The 17,083-nt window shown below is 35.5% G+C and overlaps 1 protein-coding gene across 3 annotated transcripts in view; it reads right to left on the bottom strand.

Moving 5' to 3' along the window:
• The window catches only part of CFAP69 (cilia and flagella associated protein 69), a 55,265-nt gene that overhangs the window by 24,027 nt on the left and 14,155 nt on the right, over positions 1 to 17,083 (bottom strand). For all 3 annotated transcript variants that reach the window (XM_036911787.2, XM_036911788.2, XM_057504489.1), the window contains 7 exons: positions 16,290 to 16,388; positions 8,177 to 8,326; positions 7,905 to 8,082; positions 6,145 to 6,268; positions 3,462 to 3,510; positions 3,244 to 3,365; positions 806 to 1,022 (listed from right to left, as the gene is read on the bottom strand). In XM_036911787.2, coding sequence (XP_036767682.2) covers positions 806 to 1,022; positions 3,244 to 3,365; positions 3,462 to 3,510; positions 6,145 to 6,268; positions 7,905 to 8,082; positions 8,177 to 8,326; positions 16,290 to 16,388 — 939 coding nt within the window. The remainder of the gene's footprint in view (positions 1 to 805; positions 1,023 to 3,243; positions 3,366 to 3,461; positions 3,511 to 6,144; positions 6,269 to 7,904; positions 8,083 to 8,176; positions 8,327 to 16,289; positions 16,389 to 17,083) is intronic.

The raw sequence follows: 17,083 nt of genomic DNA, 5'->3' as shown, positions 1-17,083 counted from the left end.
TAGTCTTCTGTAACATAAATGATATAAAAGACAGACAGAATAACTGCTTTATTAAATACATAGTAATAAGACTAAATTTAGTAACTCAGCCTATTAGAAACTAGAGATTAAAAAAATAAGCTATATTTTTTCCTCCCTCATAGATGAGTGATATTCTGATCTAATGAAAATGCACCATGCAAAATTATTTCCAGAGCAAAATTACTACCAGAAAAGAATGCAGCATCCTTTTTATAAAATTCCTTAAAATAAAGAATATATTTCTTATTTCCTTTCTAAGAATTATGAAAATTGAAATAAAGTATTTGTATATTGGGGCTCTGCTAATTTGGTAGACTGCAGGTGGAGTCTTTACTTCTGGCTAAAGATCTAGATTTTAAGCTTCATAAATATAGGAAGTTTGTTTATTTTGAATGTAAATGTACCTTTAGCAGCTAAAACAATACCTGGTACCTCATAGACATTCAGTAAGTATTTGCTAAATGAATAATCAAAATACTTCCAGGACTTAGTATAGTTATTGGACAGGCCACATAATATAAAAATTTTAATCAGGCTATATGAACGATTTCTTTTACTGAGAGGTATGCATCAATGATAGTTAAGACATTTAGTAATGTTTGACTTAAAGTGAAATATCAGGGTTTTTTTTCCCCTAAAACAACATGTAAATCACAGGAAGCCAGATCTATATTTTTATATCTCTGCTTTAATTAATTTTATTTCTTTTTTCTATTCATATATTGAGAGCTCTGTTCAAATATGTGGATTAAAGTTTTGACAGGAATCTTGAAGGGCCACTTACCCTCACTCTCGCACCATTCTAGAAATGCAAGGACTAGAGAGTTTCCCTGGCATGACATATACTCTTCTATTAGTAAAGGAGCCACTGATGACAAAGTGGCAATTGCATGCAGCTGTAGTTCTTCATACTGGGCTGCAGACCATTCAATTATTTTGTGTTTCTCTGGCTTTTTAACATAAGTAAACAAAGCCAAAACAACTTTGCCATCAATTAATAGCTATGAGAAAGGGCAAAAAGAACTTTGTTAGAAACATCATTGAAACAATTTTATTTAAGAAAATTGAGTAGAAGAAACCCAGTTTGATGCTTTATTGATGATCATTCAAATATTTGCTTCCTAAAGAACTCATCCTATATTAAGTATAAAAAAATAAAATAAAATAAAAAGAAACTCAATAACAGCAGTTGGCTATGATCCCCTTTTTTGGATATGCACTCTCTAGCTGACAATAATATAGGTATTACTTTTTTTTTTGTCTGTGGTGCTTTTATATGTAATTTAGCTCCTTCTTATGATAAAATCACTGGAGAAACTTTGGGGCAAATAAACTGCTGGCATTTCTCTCTTTCCTCCCCTTTTTTTAAAGGAAACATTTCACACATTCAACTGTATAAAAAAAAATTTTTGCCTATAGTAATGACTATGGCTAATTTTTAAGCACCTGCAAGAGAACTTATACAAATATTCTATCTAGCAAATGTCAGTTGGGTCACAAGCCATATTTAATGGCATGCCTAGAATTTTAAAATGGTACTGAATTCATGATTTCAATAAAATTAAAACAAAAATGCATAGCTATCATAATATGACAATTGAGTTAATATTATAGCTGATTTTGATTGATGCATATTTATGGTTTGCAAGATAGTAACACACCATGTGCTAAAAGACTTTTTCATAATAATATCTATGACTTTTTCTAAAATTTCTCCTAGTCCACATGGAAAGAAGACAAGATTTAGAATTGAGACAACAGGAATAAGAATAACAACTAGTCCTAGCATCACTGTACCAAGTGGATAATGTTTTTGAAATACTCTGAAAGTGCAAATAATAGTACACATATTCCTTATCATTACTATTACCAGACCACAAATATATGACATAAAAAATTTCATTTCACTGCTCACATTGTGCTTTAAGAAACTCAAATAGTGGTTGTGACATTTGACTCTGTTGTCAACTAAACTTGGTTTCTAAACTGTAGTGTAAATCTTATCCTTGTATCTATTGTTTTAATAGTTTTATAATACTCTACTGTAATAATAAACCATATCTTATTGAATGACTTTCTGTTTGGCATTTCAGAAAATATATTAGGCTCTAAAGAGTATATATTTCTGAAATAAAGTTATAACTGTAAGGACAACTTTTCTTTTTCTGAGCAAATTTAAGTATTTATATATTCCTCAAAGTAGCATCACTAAGAAAGTTCTGAGCTCTTCTGGTCCTCACAGTAATTATGTGAGCTAGGGGTTATCTCCATTTTGCAGTTAGGATACTTGAGATTTAGAGAAACTAAGCAACCTATTCAAGATCACACTGCTAGTAAGTGATAGCACTAGATTCCAACTGACAAAAGCCTTAACTGTTACATTCTACCACCTTTCTATTATCATTAATGATATTGATAGAAGGAACACCCACTTCTTTTTCATGATAACTCCTTGTTACTTGAAAGAGTTTTAGGACTAAAATGAAATTTCACATAATACAGCAAATAACTAAACTAATGAAATTGTTAGTAGTACATTTTTTCTATCACTCCATAGTTTACAAAGCCTTCATCTCAGTCTCACGGCAGCCATGTGAGGAGGGCAGAATTATAACCTTCCTTTTACAGACAGAGGAAACAAGCCCCAGGAAGTTTAGGTTATTTTGCCAAGGCTGCATAGCTATTAGGTGATAAGACAAGTGAAATTCAGTTTCAGTGTTCAAATTACATTAAGCTTTTATGTAGGATATAAAGTACTAAGAAAAATTCATGGTTGATAAGAAAGAATGTTAAGACATTAAGCTTGTGTGGAGAAAAAGCAAGTTCATAATCGTTTGAGATTGGTGGCACAGAGATTAGCAACTTCTTCCAGCATTAAATAATCTCTTGTTACAACAGAGTTAAACTATTAGGCTCGATGGGCCTATATGGATCTTCTTTCATTTTATGTTCTCTTATTCAGGAGATATAAATATATAATACCTCTAAGTATATAAAATCTCTAAGGTTTTCCCACTTTTGTTTATGTGCTTTAAATTTAGGCAAGTTCACTGTTTATTAACAGATAAGAAAGGTCTTTTTGAAAAGGTGAAATTCCAGCCAATAAGAATTTGCTGCTTCCTATGGTAAACATATGGGTCGATGAGAGATTTGCAGTGATGACTTTTTCAAAAAGTTATACTGCAAAGTGAGATAATTTTGTTTTGTTTTGATTACTTTTACCTGAATAGTAGGTATATCTTTACATAAGATCACAATTATATTGAAGAGCAATTTCTTCAACTCAAAATCTTCATAGGAATTAGAAAGCTTAAGACCTTTAACCAAAGGATCTTGACTTTTTACTGTGAGGGGGGAAAAAAAGAAAAGTAAAATTGAAGCTAAAGTGATGTATAAGACTCATAAAGATAATTATTGGTTGAAAGTTTTATGGTTGTTACCTTCATTAAAGGTTGCAAATAGTATCAAATCCCTGGTAAAGCCACATTCCTAATATAAATACACAAAACAAACAAAAGGATGAATTAACTAGATGGAATTTAAGTTACAGATGCCTATACTTAATGTTTAAGTATCTTGATCAGATTTCCCTTATCATTCATTTGAATTCATAAAGCACTTATAATAGGAAGGGATGAAAGGTAGAAAATAAAAGCATATAGCCAGATAAACTTATAACTTATTTAATATTAAACTTAATTCTCTAGGTTCTAAAAATATTTTACATTACTCTGAGAATATTTTACAAGATACTGTTGAAAATTTGGTGAGAACAAAAAGTGTATTAAGACTACAACTTACTTATGTAATTCATTATCTATAACTTCAAGAGACAAAATAAGGGAGGAAAACACAGTTATTTTCAACAACTTTTTTTTCTTAAATACCCTGATCCACACCCCTTCCCCAACTTTTCTCAGTATGTCAAAGGTTTGGTAGAAAGTAACAAAACAGTTCCTACTTAACATGAAAAGCTCTGAATAATGACCAGAACTGCAAACATTTTAACATAAGGGAACTCATTACTAACAGAGATATCCTAGTTGGACTTCATACACTAGGGCGAGTTCAGAGTGACAAATCCTGGCTTTTGAGCTTACAGCTTTATGTGCCTACAACTTTAGGATCCATATGGTTTCTTTAACATATGAAGATATTATTTGACTCACATTCATGGAATTCACCTGAGTATTTGCAAGGATGTTAATGAGAACTTATTAATTGACCAGGGGTTTCCAGAGACATGTATAGGTCTACCCTATACACTGCAGCCTCGACTAGCAGGCGAGGTAGGACTGTTTCCCCTTTTGCACAGTAAGAATTCCATGACTGTTCTCTTATGTTGGGATCACTTGATGTTCGTTGATATGGAGTTGAGGCCTTTGTTGCCAAATTTCCTGTAAGTACGTCTTAGTAAGTACAGAGCTGATATGTGAATACTGTGGCCAAAGATCTCTACTCTAGGATGTGAATCATTCAGTGATTTTTATATTATAAATTAAGGGAAGACTCGGCTTCTGGTATGGCTGAGTATATCCTATAAGAAACTCTCCTGCAGGTAACAATTATAAACTCTGAATAAAACATAAAAACAACTGTCTTGTGTCCAAAACCAAGCAGATACTGAAGGGGAAAGAGAACTTTGAAGAAGTAAATGGCACTACATGAGTTTCCCTTTTTTTCAGTGGCTTTTGGAGTGAGGTTAGGCCTGAGCCTGCATCTTGTAGGGCTGTGAAATCCCAAGGTAAAGATGTAATCAAAATGGTTTGAAGAACCAGAGGACAGAGGCAACTATGCAGTTACCACTGATACTGGAAAGTGAAGAGAGAAATCCCAGAAAGGAGAAAGCCAGAGAAAGGGAACCCCAAATTCTGTGTAGAAGCTTTACAAATCTCTGGCTGACACCTGAACTGCACAAAGGCAGGGAATACTCAAGCATCCCAGGTAAGGCTAAAAGAAGTGAACTGGGATTTGAACTACAATCCACTCTAGGGATAAGTCTAGCCAAACCAAATGCCATTTGGTACAAAAAAATATACTTTTTGGAGGAGTTCACTGGAATCCACAGTAAAGATATTCATAACAAATGGAAAGACCAGAGCTCTCAGCAGAGAAATTGAATCTCAAAAAGGAATCAGAAAGAAATTTTGCAACTGAAAAATATAGCATCTGAAGTAAAAGTGTCCGGATGGAACTTATAGCAGAATGAGATGACAGGAAAAAAAAAGTCAGTGAATTTAAATATATAACCCAATACAAAGTATCCAATCTAAAGAGTAGAAAGAAAAATGGTTGAAAAAAGTGAACAGAGCCTCACAAACCTGTAGGAGAACACCAAAAAATCACACATACATGTAGTCAGATTTCCAGGAGAAAATGGGGCTGAAAAAATACTTGATAAGTAATGCCCCCAAATTCTCAAAATTTAGTGACAGACTTAAATTTACATATTTAGGAAGCTCTGTGAACCTCAGGCAGGATAAATATAAAGAAAATAACATCTTGGCAAATTGTAGTAAAACTGCTGAAAACCAAAGATTGAGTGACTATCTTGACAAACAGCCAGAAAACAAAATATACATTGTTTTTAGAGGAACAACAATTTGAAATTTTGAATACTTCTTATCAGAAACAGTGGAGGCCAAAAGACAATGGAACAATACATTTTAAAAAGTGTTTAAAGGGGAACATTTTCTACCTAGAATTCTAAATTCTGTGAACACAAACTTCAAGAATTAGGGCAAATTAAAGATATTTCCAGATAAAAGAAAGTATAAGAATTTTTTTGCCAGCAGCCAACAGATCTGCCTCACAAGAAGTGGAAAAGGAAGTTCTTCAGGTAAAAGAGAAATGATACCAGGTAGAAATGTTTATCATCAGGAAGAAAGGATACACATCATAAATGGTAAGTATGTGGGTAAATTACAAAACATGAGGAGGATCTCAGGTTTCTAAAGTTGCAAAGAAGAATTGGGAGAGAACAATTATACTTGTGATCATCATGACATTACACTGTAACTTGGCATTACAAAAAAGTGCATAAATATTACAACATAGTTTAGAACTCCCTCACCCAACACCACCTTCCACAATTAAAATGAATGCAATTTGTTTCATACTTACAATCATTGGTGCTCCAGGATTTTGAGCTATAATTGTAGTGATCACTAATATATCGTTTCTAAGCTGACGATCATAATGACTAAAACCTCTCATAAACAGATTTTTATATACTTCCTTCAAAGCCCTAGAAAGTAAAATCATATCTTTAAAACCATATTTCTATGGAAATACTACTTGAGTCTCTATCAACAAAATCTCCGTTTGAGTTTTCTTCTTCATTTTTGTTTTATACTATTCATTTCAAAGTATTTCTTATCTTCTACACTTCAAAATCTGCCACCAATTCACTGTGTACCAGATAAGAATCCATCAACCCAATCTATACCTGGTGATGAAAGTAACTGTTCTAAAACAGTGACTGTTTAGTAACATCATTTTCTTTCTTAAAATTACTTAAAGGCTTTTTCCTCATCCTTAGGATAAAGTCCGACCTCCTTACCAACAGTTATTAGGCCTTTCACATTATGGACCCTGCTAACATTGCTAGTTTCATCTTTCACTAATTCACCCTGTACTTTTTGTTCTCACCATACTGAATTTCTTTCAAGTTTTTGGTTTTGCTAATTCCTCATTCATATCTGAATGTAGAACTCTTATGTGTTGCCAATTCCTATTTATCATTCAGATGCCAAATAACGTTCATTAGGAAGCAAGTATTAACTCTAAGTCTGGGTCAGGTTCCCTGCACAATGGGCATTTGCTGCTTTGCCTTCTAGGACTCACTTGCCCTTCTAACAGTAGCCATAGTTTTATGTAGGCATTCACTCTTTCCCCACTTTTGGTCTTGTGAAGCTGCCTTCAGCTTCCTTTTATCCAGTCAGAACTTCCTTCTCTCTGTCATTAGTAATCTACTCTGGTATGGCAAACATCAGACCACTGAGGGCCAACAGGGACTCAATTCAAAGAGTTTTCTTTGAGCTTTCAAAATAGCAAGTCTTCTTTGCTTGATTTGGGGTTGTGATGATGTGAACCTGGACTTCTTAGGTCTCATCCTGTGGAGCTTGAGAATAAAGACAACACAGTGGAAGATAGTACAGAGATATGAATTCAGAGGGCTCACGTTCTGTTATTTGCTGACCCCTGAATACAGCTGCAGATAAACCAGTATTATCCTTGACTTTGTAGTTACATGAGCCCGTATATTATTTATATAGTTTAAATCAGTTGGGTTGAGTATGCTGATTCACCCTCTTCTGGAGAATATGTAGCACCTTGTGACATCCTCTTGCATAACATTTAGCATGCATTTTTTTAGTTGTCTATTTACTTGTCCATCTCTCCTAATGATAATGCAAATTCCATGAAAGCAGAAACCATGTCTGTATTGTTTTCAATTGTATTTCTATGGCCTAGTACTGAACTTGACACAGAGCAGACAATAATTATTTGATGAATAAATGAATATGTAGCTTAAAGTTTCACTCTTATTTTATAGCTAATGCTTATTGCAGTGTCTAGAGGAGAGTAAATACTCAAAAATAAGCTTATTGAATGGACAAAAGAAATACTTCTTTGAAATTTCTAATTTTACATATTCAAAGACATAGATTGGTTAATAAGCAACTTTAAAAACCTTCTACACAGAAGAAAAATGGGTTCTTATTGCCCAGGTAGATTTACACAGTGGCACAAGAAAGATGCCCTAAAGTATAGTCATTCCATGAATCAGAAGCCTAACTGAACACAAATTCAAAGATGTTATGTCACTAGCTATCATTTTAAGGATGAAAAAACATTCCTATCTAACCACATAGACTTACAGCAAACAGTTCAAGTTACTAAGCTGTTGTATGATTTCTTCTTTTGAAGATTTTTCCAATAAGTTCCAAAGTATTTCTGATGAACGAAATAGTAGCTGTCCAGAGGGATCTGGGTCATTGAGGTGAGCACAGATTTCACTGGCTGCTTGTACTTTCATCATTAAAGTACAATTAACTTCTGAAAATAAATTTAAAAATTATGTTGTACAGTCTTGATGATGTTAGAAACAAAGAGTTGAGAATGCAGTGTTCAAATTTAATTATATACAAACCAGAAGTTGAGAGATGTTGCAGAGCTTTAAGTACCCAAAGTTTCTCAACAAGTTGATTTTCAAGCAAGGCCAGTGACTGGACCATTGTTTTTGCCAATCCTCCAACTTCAGCCATTTGAATCTTGTATGATGAACTAGCTTGCTGGTAACCTAACAACAATTAGTTAATAAATATGTACATTTATTTCACACAGTAATCATCTACGTTAAGAAAACACAAATTAATAGTTTATCATTAAATAGCAACAACAAAAAAATCTTTAAAAAAGGGTATGTCATTTTAAATGGTATAGCACAGAGATAGGCAAACTTCAATAAAAGGCCAGGCAGTAATTATTTAGGCTTTGCAGGTAATAAGGTTTCTGTGTCAGACTCAACTCTGCTACCATAGCATGAAAGCAGAAATAAACAACACAAAAGTAAATGGGCATGGCTGTGTTCCCATACAACTTTATTTACATTGAGCCAATTTGGGCCTGGGGTTCATAGTTTGCTGATCCCTGGTATTTGAAAGAGGACTACAAATGTGGAAGACGTATCTTAAATTCTAAAAAATTCTACTTATTTGTCAGTAGATATCCCTTTCCTTAAAGGAAAATGACATGATTAAAAATACTGAGTGTTTTTGATATTCAGGTCAATGTATTACTTCAGTGCTTTCAAGGGACAACAGTTATGTGACTTGGCAATGAAATACGAGGTGAAAATAGGATGCTATTCTCATAAATGCTAGTGAATATGATGGTATTTTAGGGAAATTTGTTTCTTGGTGACATGTCATATAAGAATGTCCTTCTGCCTTCACTCCTCTGTGAAACACTACCTCTCTTTTGCACATGTGCCTGCCCAGCTGCATTCAAGGAGAGAGATTAAGTACACATCAGGGGATACTTGCTCACCTGCATGCAGGCATTTTCTTAGTGATATCACTTATCTAAGTCCCTGACTTCTTAACTTTTGGGACCAACTAGATTCTTTAACTTTTCCATAGTTCTGAGATGTCTGTCAATTTTTCTTAATCTTTCTGAATTTGATCTCTGCCTCTGGACAAGGCTGCATTCATCCCTGTGATGGGTACTTCACGGTATTGCCTAGCTTCTCACTTTAGGCCTTTAAACAGTACAAAGAGGGAAAACAAAAACAGAAACACTACCCAGAGATAACACCATTAACATTTTTGGTATGTTTCTCGTTGATATTTTAATATATGCATATAATTTTAACAGTATACTGTAAACAGAATTTTATGTTCTATGGTGGCACTAAATATTTTATTGTAAGCTTTTTCCCCATTCTGTAAAATATTTTCCAAAATCATGATTTTTATGTGCATAATAGTCTATCCTATGGGGGGACCAAAATGTACTTGTACTTTCTATAACCTTTTCTATTGAGTTTACAATTTTATAGAAGAATATAGTAATATCAAAGCTCATAGATTTGATTCCTGTTTCCAGAGCTATGTCTTTTACAGTTGCCTTGAAGACTTTTAAGCTGTGTGTTCCCAGATGTCTAGCCTTGTACATCACTTGAAAGCAATTGTGTGACAGTGAGAACACTGCCTTAGGCTCCTAATTTTCAGTGTCTGATCAAATTAAGGTCAACCCTATTTCTCTGCACCTTAACTCCTCTCTCTTATCTCATACATCATTTGTCTACTTTTCTGTCTTAAAGAAGGGTGACTGTATCGTGCCAAGGTTAACTCAAAGCTTGTGTTCTTAATTCCACCCTCTCATGCTTTCTATGGGATGTTCACCCTCCAATTTTCCACTTTGTTCCTTTGTCTACAAACTTCATTTTCCCCTATTCTAAAAACAACATAAATACAGAGAACAAACTGGTGGTTGCCATAAGGGAGAGGGTTGAGATGGGCAAAATAGGTGAAGGCAAAATAAAGAGGTACAAATCTCCAATTATAAAATAAATAACAGGGATGAAAAGTATAGTATAGGGAATATAGTTAATAATATTATAATGACTTTGTGTGGTGACAGATGGTAACTACATTTATCTTGGTGAACATTATATACTGTATATAATTGCACACCTGAAACTAATATAATATTGTATGTCAACTATACTTCAATAAAAAATTTTTTAGACCACAAAAACCTAAATATCTTCCTTTGATCTTGCTAACAGTTGAGCTGTTCTCCATCTTCCTTCTTTTTCTTCATGATCTGATCTTAAGATATGTCTGTACTTACTGCCTCTAGTCCCTCATTCCCATTCCCTCTATTCTCCCAATCTTTTTATTCTTTAGTCCTGTATGTACTCTGATCAATTTATGCAACAGATCTGCTAAAGATTAACTACAGCTTTTAGATACCACCTTAATTTGGCCATTTCATTCCTCAATTACAGAAGCCTCCACGGTATTTGACACTGAGACCACTTTTTCCTTCATCAAACAGTTCATTCATTAGCACACAGGACACGGCAGTCTTTAGGTTTTCTCTTCTCTTTGACCTTCTAGTCACTGCTAATTTCTTTGGATCATTTCTACCCCAAATCTTAATATGGGCATTATATGTGTTGCCATTCTCTGTCCGTTGCTGTTTATATGCTTTATCTCCTGGCCAACTCAACTAGTCTAGTGGCTTTAATTTTCATCTCTGTTTGAATGAATTTGAAACCTGTACTTCTGGACTGTGCTTTTAATATCCAATGTATACTGTCTACCAAACACTTCCACTTGTTTTTGTCAGCAGTATTTCAAATTTGACATTTAATAATCTCCTTTCTCTACTTAAGTTGTCGTCCCATTTTTCTCTAGTCGTAACTAATCTTTCTTTTCTACCACAGAATCTTATTTCCACTATCTTAAGGAACATATAATTTAAAAAATATTATTTATATCTTTTTTCCCTTCCTAGATTGATTACATATTACAGAAACTATGAAGAAGTATGTCCTAAATAACACTATATGCTCTATAGAGCAAATGCCATCTGTCTTGACAATACCTATTTCAGTGTGACTTATTTTATCATTATATATTAAGATCCCTTAGCTGTAACATGCAGAACTGTTTTTCCAAACATGATAAAAAATGTTATTAGCATTAGGAATGTAACATCTAATTGGGTGGCACCGATATTATTAATAATTAAAAAGTGTTAGAGAGATAAATAAAATTATCAGAAGTATTAAATAACATTTTCTAATAGTAATAATTATAATTAAACTAATTTGGGTATGACTTTAAAAACTGTGTTATAAATATTTAGCATCAGACTAAAAGTATCATGTAAATCTAAAGTTGAAAATATATAAACTTTTTTTTGTTTAAAGTGACTTAAGGTAATAGATTCAGTAAAGTTGCAGGATGCAAAATAAATACACAGAAATCTGTTATAATTCTATATACTAATAACAAACTAGCAGAAAGAAAAATTAAGAAAACAATTCCATTTATGATTGCATCAAAAAGAATAAAATACCCTGAAATAAACTTAAGCAAGGACCTGAAAGATCTGTACTCTGAAAACTGTAAGACACTGATGAAAGAAATTAAAGAAGACACAAATAAGTGGAAATCTCTTCCATGCTCATGGATAGGAAGAATTAATATTGTGAAAATGGCCATCCTGCTGAAAGCAATATACAGATTCAGTGCAATGCCTATCAAAATGCCAACAGCATTCTTCAATGAATGAAAGCAAATCATTCTAAAATTCATATGGAACCACAAAAGACCCCAAATAGCCAAAGCAATCCTGAGAAGGAAGAATAAAGCAGGGGGGATCTCACTTCCCAACTTCAAGCTTTACTACAAAGCCACAGTAATAAAGACAATTTGGTACTGGCCCAGGAACAGACCCATAGACCAGTGGAACAGAATAGAGAGTCCAGATATTAACCCAAACATATGTGGTCAATTAATATATGATAAAGGACCATGGACATACAATGAGGAAATGACAGCCTCTTCAACAGCTGGTGTTGGCAAAACTGGACAGCTACATGCAAGAGAATGAAACTGGATTATTGTTTAACCCCATACACAAAAGTAAACATGAAATGTATCAAAGACCTGAATGTAAGTCATGAAACCATAAAAGTCTTAGAAGACAACATAGGCAAACATCTCCTGAATATCAGCATGAGCAACTTCTTCCTGAATGCATCTCCTCGAGCAAGGGAAACAAAAGCAAAAATGAACACATGGGACTACATCATATTAAAAAGCTTCTGTATGGCAAAGGACACAATCAACAGAACAAAAAGGCATTCTACAGTATGGCAGAATATATTTGTAAATGACATATCTGACAAGGGGTTAACATCCAAAATATATAAAGAAGTCACACACCTCAACACCCAAAAAGCAAATAACCCTGTTAAAAAATGGGCAGAGGGAGAGAACCAAGATAGCGGCATGAGTAGAGCAGCGGAAATCTCCTCCCAAAACCATATATATTTTTGAAAATACAACAAATACAACTAATCCTAAAAGAGAGACCAGAAGACACAGGACAACAGCCAGACTACATCCACACCTGAGAGAACCCAGCACCTGGCGAAGGGGGTAAGATACAAGCCATGGCCCAGTGGGACCCGAGCGTCCCTCACCCCAGCTCCCAGTGGGAGGAGAGGAGTCAGAGCGGGGACAGAGAGGGAGCCCAGGACTGCTAAATAGCCAGCCCTAGACATCTGCACCGGAGCGCAGACACACAGTGCATGAGTGGGGTGCTGGAAACTAGGGAAACAGGACAGTAAGACCTGTGAGTGGGTCCCTGCAGCTGGCGCCCCTGGGACAAAGAAAAGCGAGTGCTTTTTGAAAGTCTTAAAGGGACAGGGACCCCACAGCTGGACGGAAACACCCTGGGACACTTAGCCTAGCAGCAGGGAATCCTGGGGAACTCTGGGTGCCTGAACCCCCGCAGCGCAGCTCGGAGGCCCCTCACCAAGATAAACAGCCTGTTCCCCCTTCGATGCAGCTACACCATATTGGAGAAGCAGCCTGAGGCAGTCTGTGCTCACAGCAACTGCAGAGCTAAATAAACTCCATAGCAGCCGGGCAAGATCAGAAGCCTCGTCTGCACGCAGCTGCCCAGCACAAGCCACTAGAGACCACTGTTCTCCCAGGAAAGGAAGGCCACAAGCTGGCAAGAAGGGACTTTCTCTTACCCAACACATGCGCCAGCTCCCCACAAATATATCTATCACCTTGAAAAGGCAGAAGAAATTGATACAGATCAAGATCACAGAGACAAACCCTGAGAAGGAGATAGACCTAACCAGTCTTCCTGAAAAAGAATTAAAAATAAAGCTCATAACCATGCTGATGGAGCTGCAGAGAAATATGCAAGAGCTAAGGGATGATGTCCGGAAGGACATTACAGAAATGAAACAATATCTGGAAGGATTTATAAACAGAATGCATAAGATGCAAGAGGCCATTGATGGAATAGAAAGCAGAGAACAGGAATGCATAGAAGCTGACACAGAGAGAGATAAAAGGATCTCCAGGAATGAAACAATATTAAGAGAACTGTGTGACCAATCCAAAAGGAACAATATCCACATTATAGGGGTACCAGAAGAAGAAGAAGAGAGAGAAAAAGGAATAGAAAGTGTATTTGAAGAAATAATTGCTGAAAACTTCCCCAAACTGGGGGAGGAAATAATCGATCAGACCATGGAAGTGTACAGAACTCCCAACAGAAAGGACCCAAGGAGGACAACACCAAGACACATAATAATTAAAATGGCAAAGATCAAGGACAAGGACAGAGTTTTAAAGGCAGCTAGAGAGAGGAAAAAGGTCACCTACAAAGGAAAACCCATCAGGCTATCATCAGACTTCTCAACAGAAACCTTACAGGCCAGAAGAGAATGGCATGACATATTTAATGCAATGAAAGAGAAGGGCCTTGAGCCAAAAATACTATATCCAGCACGACTATCATTTAAATATGAAGGAGGGAATAAACGATTCCCAGACAAGCAAAAGTTGAGGGAATTTGCCTCCCAAAAACCACCTCTACAGGGTATTTTAGAGGGACTGTTCTAGACGGGAGCACTCCTAAGACTAAATAGATGTCACCAGAGAAAATAAAATCACAGCAAAGAAAGCAGACCAACCAAATTCTAACTAAAGGCAAAAAATAAAATCAACTACCCACAAAAGCAGTTAAAGGAAGCACAAAAGAGCACAGAATAAAACAACCAACATATAAAGAATGGAGGAGGAGGAATAAGAAGGGAGAAAAATAAAGAATGACCAGACAGTGTTTAAAATAGCTCAATAAGTGAGTTAAGTTAGACAGTAAGATACTAAAGAAGCTAACCTTGAACCTTTGGCAACCACGAATCTAAAGCCTGCAATGGCAATAAGTACATATCTTTCAATAATCACCCTAAATGTAAATGGACTGAATGCACCAATCAAAAGACACAGAATAATAGAATGGATAAAAAAGCAAGACCCATTTCTATGCTGCTTATAAGAGACTCACCTCAAACCCAAAGACTGTAGGAACAAAGAAAGACTGAAGGAACAAAACAGCAGCAGAATCATAGAACCTAAGAATGGACTAACAGTTACCAAAGGGAAAGGGACTGGGGAGAAAGGGAGGGAAGGGAGGGATAAGGGTGGGGAAAAAGAAAGGGGGCATTACGATTAGCATGTACAATGTTGGGGGGGCATGGGGAGGGCTGTGCAACACAGAGAAAACAAGTAGTGATTCTACAGCATCTTACTATGCTGATGGACAGTACTTTAATGGGGTTTGTGGGGGGGATTTGGTGAATGGGGGACCCTAGTAAACATAATATTCTTCATGTAATTGTAGATTAATGACAACAAAATAAATAAATTTAAAAAAAATGGGCAGAGGATATGAACAGACAGTTCTCCAAAGAAGAAATTCAGATGGCCAACAGGGACATGAAAAGATGCTCCATATCACTAATTATCAGGGAAATGCAAATTAAAACCACAGTGAGATCACCTCACACCAGTTAGGATGGCCAACATAGAAAAGAATAGGAACAACAAATGCTGGCGAGGATGTGGAGAAAGGGAAACCCTCTTATGCTGCTGGTGGGAATGTAAACTAGTTCAACCATTGTGGAAAGCAGTATGGGAGTTCCTCAAAAAACTTAAAATATAAATACCATTTGACCCAGGAATTCCACTCCTAGGAATTTACCCTAAGAATGCAGCAGCCCAGTTTCAAAAAGACATATGCACCCCTATGTTTATTGCAGTAGTATTTACAATAGCCAAGAAATGGAAGCAACCTAAGTGTCCATCAGTAGATGAATGGATAAAGAAGATGTGGTAACATACACAATGGAATATTATTCAGCCAGAAGAAGAAAACAAATCCTACCATTTGCAACAATATGGATGGAGCTAAAGGGTAATATGCTCAGTGAAATAAGCCAGGTGGGGAAAGACAAGTACCAAATGATTTCACTCATCTGTGGAGTATAAGAACAAAGCCAAAACTGAAGGAATCAAATAGCAGCTGACTCACAGAACCCAAAAATGGACTAACAGTGGCCAAAGGGAAAGGGACTGGGGGTGTTGGGTGAAGGGAAGCAGAAGGAGAATAAGGGGCATTACGATTAGCACACATAATGTAGGGGGGTGCACGGGGAAGGTAGTATAGCACAGAAAAGATAAGTAGTGACTCTATGGCATCTTACTATGCTGATGGACAGTGACTGTAATGGGGTATGTGGTAGGGACTTGATAATGGGGGAATCTAGTAACCACAATGTTGCTCATGTAGTTGTGTATTAATGATACCAAAAGAAAAAGTACAGCATAGGGAATCAATAATACGGTAATATTTTTCTCTGTTGAAGGATAGTAACTAGTAACTATATTAGTTGGGGTGAGTATTTAATAAAATAGGTAATTGTTTAATAACTATGTTATGTACTTGGAAGCAATATGATATGGTATATCAACTATACTTCAATAAAAACATTAAAAAATTAAATGATTAAAGAGCTCAAGACTACAAAAAAAGTTTTGTTTTGATGCATTGCTTTTATGATATACCCCTGTATCTTTCCACGTTTAAAGATAAATGAGACAATATTCTTTTTCATAAAGATTTATGTTATTACTGAAAGGCCACAGAGACTTCACCTGGAATATGCTTCTTTGGTGGTTCTGCATGATAAAAGTCAACAATACACTTACAAATTTGTATTCTTAATTCAGAACTTGGTATTTTCATTAAGTCACCTGCAAAAAAGATAATTGAATGCTATTTAATAATTCTGTCGTAAGTTTACTTGCAAATTTAAGCATTAGTAATATAGATTATTAAAATTGCCTCATCAGAGATTCATATTTGTTCATGTAACTTAATACACAAATACATGCATGAAATATGCTGGGTCTATCCTCCTAACCTTTGGCCCCTTGATCAACTCGGCCTCCCTTTCCTAAGAAGAAAAGAATGGTGATTAACAGCATAAATTCTGGAATTATACTATCTAAGATTAAACCCTCACTCTGCCTCTTACTATCTGTGTAAATTTGTGTCTTAGTTTTCTCATCTAGAAAATGGGTAAAACAACTGTTACTACCTTGATGATTGTTGTGAGGATTAAATGAGTTAATATGAGAAAAGGGCTAAGAACAGTGCCTGGAATGTATTAAGGTACTGTTATTATTTTGTCAGTGTATGGGTTAGCATTTTCCTCTTTAACTAGAGAGTGTGATTTTGTTGTCTCTAATAATGTGTCCTTTGCTTAGAGAAGATCCAAGTCTATACTCTTCAATTTGCTGGCAGACTGGAAGACAGTGAGGTTCTAGGCTATCTTTGCCATACAGGTAATAGTTTTAAGTTCAAGTTATTTTGGTGGACATGGAGGATAGGGCTGGTTTGTTTTCAGTCATACCTAAACTATTTCTGAACTGGCTTCAGTCTATAC

This window comes from Manis pentadactyla, chromosome 7, assembly GCF_030020395.1.
Source record: "Manis pentadactyla isolate mManPen7 chromosome 7, mManPen7.hap1, whole genome shotgun sequence".
Taxonomy (NCBI): Eukaryota; Metazoa; Chordata; class Mammalia; order Pholidota; family Manidae; genus Manis; species Manis pentadactyla.
This window is presented reverse-complemented; position numbering and strand designations above follow the sequence as displayed.